Source organism: Elephantulus edwardii, unplaced genomic scaffold, assembly GCF_000299155.1.
Source record: "Elephantulus edwardii isolate Elephantulus edwardi_28Jun2011 unplaced genomic scaffold, EleEdw1.0 scaffold00007, whole genome shotgun sequence".
In the NCBI taxonomy this organism is placed as follows: Eukaryota; Metazoa; Chordata; class Mammalia; order Macroscelidea; family Macroscelididae; genus Elephantulus; species Elephantulus edwardii.
Genome location: NW_006399757.1, coordinates 25520755 through 25527042, shown reverse-complemented (window position 1 = coordinate 25527042; position 6288 = coordinate 25520755). Strand labels below are relative to the sequence as shown.

The following is a 6288-nucleotide window of genomic DNA, read 5'->3' as shown; positions in this document are numbered from 1 at the left end:
AATTGGGATGGGAGTGTCAGAGACAGTGCGATTGGCACAGGACAGAGCGGAGTTTAGGGCTGTTGTACATAGGGTCGCTATGAGTCGCAACGGCACATAACAACAACACAACAACAAGTGTCTCCAGGCACTAGCTAAAAATCCTGCATGAGGCTTGGGGACTGGAGTCTCCTTCCACTCTGGAACTCGGCTGGTAAACTGTTGCCTACAACTCAATGGCACTTAACAACAGCAGCAACATAGAGAGAGATCAGTTAGCCTAGTGGACAGAAAGTCAAGCTGCCAAGCCAAAGGTAGGTGGCCTTCAGGCTTGCCTTTAATTGTTTTTGGTGAAACACTCTTCTAGGTCGTATAACCCTGGTATGTCTACTGTACAGAGGTAACCTGTGGTTGCTGTGAAGCCAAACACTGTGACACTGATGAGTCAAATGCGAGAATGGATACCCATGGTGGACAGTGTTTGGTGAAGCTCCCCGATGAAAACAAGCTTGGAAGCAGGAGTGGCATCCACTTCTGCAACAGCTTGCCTCTGGAAACCCTATGAACCTGGAGAAAGGACTAAAATTATATAGGTGTCCAGGTCTTTCATTCATAGGGTCACTATGAGTTGCCTACAACTCGACGGCACTTAACACCACAAAAACAACAGTGTCTCCACAGATGAAATAGATTCTCTAAGTTTGAGAGAAAGAATAAAACAGTCTGTCCCTAAAATGTGAAGAGAGCCTAATTTCACTTTGGGGCCATGGATATAGAGGGTTGTGAAGACAATGACCCAAGTTATCATCAGCTAGCTGAAATAATGTTTAGATTAGGTTTTAATCAGTACAGTGCTTAAGATATATCCAAAGATATTCTGACAAAAATTTGAGAGTGTTTAGTTAAACCTTTAATATACCTGTGTTAATGTCCAAATAAACAAAGATTATCTGAAGATATAAATAAATACTAAGGTATGACTTTGAAAACGCAACAGTAAATTTCAAGTAAAGGGTAAAAAACCTAGCATAGTAGTATGGGAAGCCAAATTTCATACTGAATATTTATAATAAACCAAATGCTGTATCAGGATGTGAGGGAGGCGGATACAAGCTGGAATTCATACTGAAGCACTAAGGCAATCCTTAAATGTTCACAGGGGTAGGCACCAAGGCAGACCTTAAGCATTTACAGGATTCTTGTATTTGCTAACCCCTCTCTCCTGAGTTAAGCATAAGGTTTTCAATAGAAAGAGCTTAGCTTCATTTGTATCAAATTCTCTTTGTGATTTGATCCCTGGAAATTTTCAATAAAGACACAGGGAAACAGAGATCAGCCCTTCAGTTGTTTGAGAATTGTTCGCCTCCTGCTTTACCTTTTTTCACTTACATTCTTGGTGTTCTGTCTCGTTATTAATATTTATTACTATACTCTGCCTTCAGTCTGCAACAAACTACCACTAATCAAAATCTCCAGACTTATTCCATTTCTTACCTAGACTCAGACTTCCTATCCTAGCTAAACATCAAATGAGGAACTACTGGGTAACACTCCTTTCTCTTTTTTCTTAATTGAGAAAGTTATCTGAATACAAGATGCTAGTAGAAGAAACAATGTGTAGGTGGAAGGGCACATGGGAGCTCTGTACAATTTTTCTGTAAACTGGGTACTACTCTAAAAATTAAATTTGGTTTTAAAATAGTTATCTTGAGTAAACAGACAAAAACTCCACAGCACCCAATATTCCTTTTATCCATTTGTCATTTGTTAAACATAAAACCACCATTAAAGGAAAAAAGCCTCTAATGACATTTTGTTAAGTACAAACAATATATTTTATTTTATCCCTGAAAACAAAAACAAAGAAATCCACAATTAATAACAGACTGAACAACTATTCCAAATTTCACTTGGCAATAGTATACACTTAATTTCTTCACATAATGGTAGAATACAGATGAATAAGTTTGGAAAATTATCTTTCAATAAAACAATATTTTTTTCATATTCATATATTTTCATAGTTTAATAAACAATATCTAAAACTAAATTCAATATAGTCTAAATCTAAAAGCTAGCTGCACTTAAGCAGTTATTATGTAGAATAAATACCATGAGATATAGGGCACCATTATGGTCATTAGATGTGCTATACGGGCCATTTAAATAAAAGTATTCTTTATATTAGAATTACCCAAGATTAGGATCTCTTGTGCTATATACAATAGCTTGTTTTCCTGAAAAGATATTTTGTCTTCATAATTTATATTATATTTGAAATGTTCTTAATTATTTTAAATGACTTATATAAAATCAATCTCTAATATATCTGCTATATAAATACAAAATTTCATTAAGTGGGATATTCTAATATAATGTTAACATAGTCCAAGCAATTTAATGTAGCACAAATACCATTACTATATACAACTGGCTAAAGTCCTCAAGAGTTCCAGTCTCTCAGATATATCTGTTCATCTCCCTCCAACACAATGAAATAAAAATTACCCAAATATGAAGGTAATGTGCTTTCCTTATAGGACAAAGGATGAAACTTTAAATTAAAATATGTGAAAAATTATGATTTAGTACGCATTTTTAAACTCATAAAAATATCTTTAATGCCTTAAAACATATGTTAGAAAGTGTTAAGAGATTAGAGATAATTATTTTAACGTTAAATTGCCCCAATTTTAGAATAGGGTACAGTCAGCAGGTGCTATCCATTTTCAAGATTAAACTCTTATAAAGGTGATTTTTTAAAAAATATATATAACAATTAACCATCAGTTATTCTGAAAGATAGTGCAAATGAAAACATTCTTTGGGTCATAATTTAAAAATAGTATTTTCAACATTATACTTCCTTTCTTTGCTCATAATCTGAGTAACAAAATATAGCAGTGGAAGTAAGCACTGATAACATTAGTCTAACAGTAAAACCTATCCAGAACAAAGAACAGAATGATTCCATGACAATATTCTCTACTTGTCTTAAACACAAGTTTATTTTAAATAAATATAGGAATGAATCCATGTCTTTCAGTGTTTTTCAGTTTGAACTTTAACATACAATATTTATACAAAGATGACCATTTATCACCATGTTACCAAATTCTCTGTAAAGATATAATACATCATTAAACATACTTTTCTGAAAGCACACTAATAATTTTTTAAATTCTATATACAGAATTAAGAGTTCCTTGAATCCAGCAAACTCCTTGAAAATGCATAGAGCTGATATTGTAAATTATTACTCTGCCTTCTAGCCAGTGATTAAAAGCTTTTCTGCCACAGACTATAATCCATGGTGGATGCAGCAGCGCTAGGTGATCTTCATCTGCTATCTAATGCTGCCTGATGCATTTATCCTTTTATTTGTGGTTACTGGCACCAAATTCCCACTAGTACCATTGGTAGTATTGGCTGTTGAACCATTCACAACAATATAGTTGATTTTGCTCTCCAGCTTCACCAAGCGTTGCAAGATGTCATCCAAAAGGACAGCAATCGTTCTTTTCAGATCCGCTAAGGGGGAAAATCCGAGTAAATCATATTAGATATGATACATCAGAGCACTTATTTTTTTTCTTATATATTTTGAGAAGGAAGAGTATCAATTATTGGGTCATCAGAGAGAAAACATACTAGAGAAAATTAATGCCCTCCTCTCACAAATGGCAAAACCTTATTTTTTATTTGTTATTATTGTGTACTGTTGAGTCAGAACTGATTCCTGGTTTACACGCCAGCAGGTTTTCAGAGGTGGAGAATCTCCTAGGACAAGACTGCCCATCATTTTCCTGCACAGCAGCTGGTGGGTTAGAACAGTGTACCTTTGTATTGGCAGTGCAACTCCTTAGCACTAAGCCATTAGAGCTGCTGAAACCTAATTCTTCCAATCAGTTATACTCCATTGAGAGCTTCCTAAAAGTACTTTAGAGCTGTAAATATGGGTGGAGGCACAGATACAATTTTTCTAGAGCTAAATAAACTATTTCATATTTTATTCAATAGACCAGTCCCTCTGTAAGGAATTTCACTATGAGTTTTTTAAGCAAAGATGACAGTGGAAACTAAGTAGGTAAGACTGTGAGTGAGACTAAGTAAGATATTCAATAAATCAGAGAATCAAGAAACCTAGGACTTTGACCACCTGAAACCGTAAGGGTTCAAGAAAGTACTAGAAGCTTGGTTAGTACAGCGGGCATACTGGCAGTACTTCTCACATAAATTTCTTCCAAGAAAATACTGGGGGAAATCCTAACTCCTGACATCTTTGGAAGGAGCCTTATTAGATGCAGTGGTTAAATCTTGGCTGCCAACTCTGCAGTTTGGATGCAGCAGACTTCTCCAAGAGAGAAAGATGTGTCAGTCTGCTCCCACAGCAACAGAGACTGCTGTTGTTGTTGTTGTTGTTGTTAGGTGCTATCAAGTTGAGTATGATGCATAGTGATCCTATGAACAACAGATGTGAACCCTGTCCTGTCCTGCGCCATCCTCACACTTCCTGACACACCAGAGCCCACTGCAGCAGTTACCATATCAATCCATGTGGTTGAGGATCATCTTCTCCTTCACCAACCATGTCCCTTTCCAAGGAATAACCCCTCCTACTAACATGACCAAGATCATTCTGGCTGCACTTTTTCTAAGACATTTATTTTTTTCTTTTGAATATCCAGGATATTCAGAACTGTTCTCCAACACCCCAGCTCAAAAGCATCAATTCTTCTGTCATCCTTATTCCCTGTCTAGCCCTCAGATGCATAGCAAGTGATCAGAAACACCATGGCTTGAATCCAATGCACTTTATCCTCAATAAAGATTACAAACTACATGGGGCTGTTCTAACCCTGTCCTATAGGACTGCTGAGTTAGAATCAACTCATAGCAACTGTTTCATTTTTCTCTTTTTAGTATGCTTGGGATGTTAAAGAGTTTTGACAGGAGTTACCTAGAAATTAGTTCCTTTCTCTTTTGATTTTTTTTCTTTCTTTTTCCAGATTTCCCAAAGCTACTTGGCACCCACTACATTCGGTAGAAAGCACTGCTGGCTTACTGGTAAGGAGTTGTGCTGTCAACACAAAGACATACAGTTCAAACTCGCCAGGTGATCCACAGGAGCCATATGGGCAATTTCCTCCGATGCAATTTACTGTCTCTGAAAAATGTCTCCAGAGTCAGCTCTGAGTTAGTTCCAACTCCATGGTACATAACAAGATGGTTACTGGTAACTAGTATTGTTCTATTTGTTGATCCTAACAAAAATGTTTCCTAAGTTCTAATTTACAATCATCAGAAGAAAATCTGCCTAACACCAATTTATAACAACTTGGTGCTGGTTCTATTAATATCTGAATGGAATAGTACTGAGGGTCTGATAGTATTATAGGATGACCATAAAGGGCTTATAAAAACCAAAATAAAACAAAAATGAACGTGATATGAAGTGAGGAGAGAAACTGCTTAGAGGAAGTTGTCATAGAAAAATTAGACATCTCAAGCAATTTCACTTCTGACATCTGGCATATATATGCTTTTTAAAAAAATCTCACAGGTTTGAAAGCATTCAAAAAAATGACTGAAGAAGGGAGCCATTTTTAAAATCAAAACTTTTCATTCAAAAGTTAAAATAGTACAACTTGATAAACAGGAGAGAATTATCGATTTTTAAATCCTTCAGTAAGCCTAAAAAATAAATTACTAAATCTCCATTTGAGCTCTGGAAGTCATCTTCACAATATTTGAAGCAGAAACCACCAAGGAAGGAAGGAGAACACAGACACCAGCGCCCTACTATGTGTGAATATTCTGAGATAACAGTATCATTAGTTATCACGGGCATGCAAAATATTGCCGAAAGTCATACAAAAACTGCTGGAACAGAACACTGACAAGGAACTGCTCTCAAATTGGGTTTAGCAGAGGCTATGGCACCAAGGATATCACCGCTGATGTAAGATGGATCCTAGCTGAAAGCAAATCAAATCAGAAGAATGTTTTATTGATTATGTAAAGGCACTTGACTGTATGAATCATAATAAAATATGGATAACATTGAGAAGAACAGGAATCCCAAAACACTTAGTTATGCTCATATAACATCTATACCTAAACCAAGAAGCTATTGTTCAAATGGAACAAAGGAACACGGCATGGTTTAAAATCAGGAAGAGCGTGCATCAGGGTTTTATAATCATCTATATCTATTCTAAAGTACTCAGGAGCAACAGTGTCTCTCTGGAGACTAAGGTGCGCCTGATACAGGCCATGGTATTTGCAATCGCTTGTTATGCATCAGAG

General features: G+C 36.1%; 1 protein-coding gene across 1 annotated transcript in view; it reads right to left on the bottom strand.

Annotated features, from left to right (window-relative positions):
- Positions 1–3206: 3206 nt before the first annotated feature.
- The window catches only part of CCDC126 (coiled-coil domain containing 126), a 47388-nt gene continuing 44306 nt past the window's right edge, over positions 3207–6288 (bottom strand). The window contains exon 2 of the mRNA XM_006880298.1: positions 3207–3510. Coding sequence (XP_006880360.1) covers positions 3326–3510 — 185 coding nt within the window. The 3' untranslated portion in view covers positions 3207–3325. The remainder of the gene's footprint in view (positions 3511–6288) is intronic.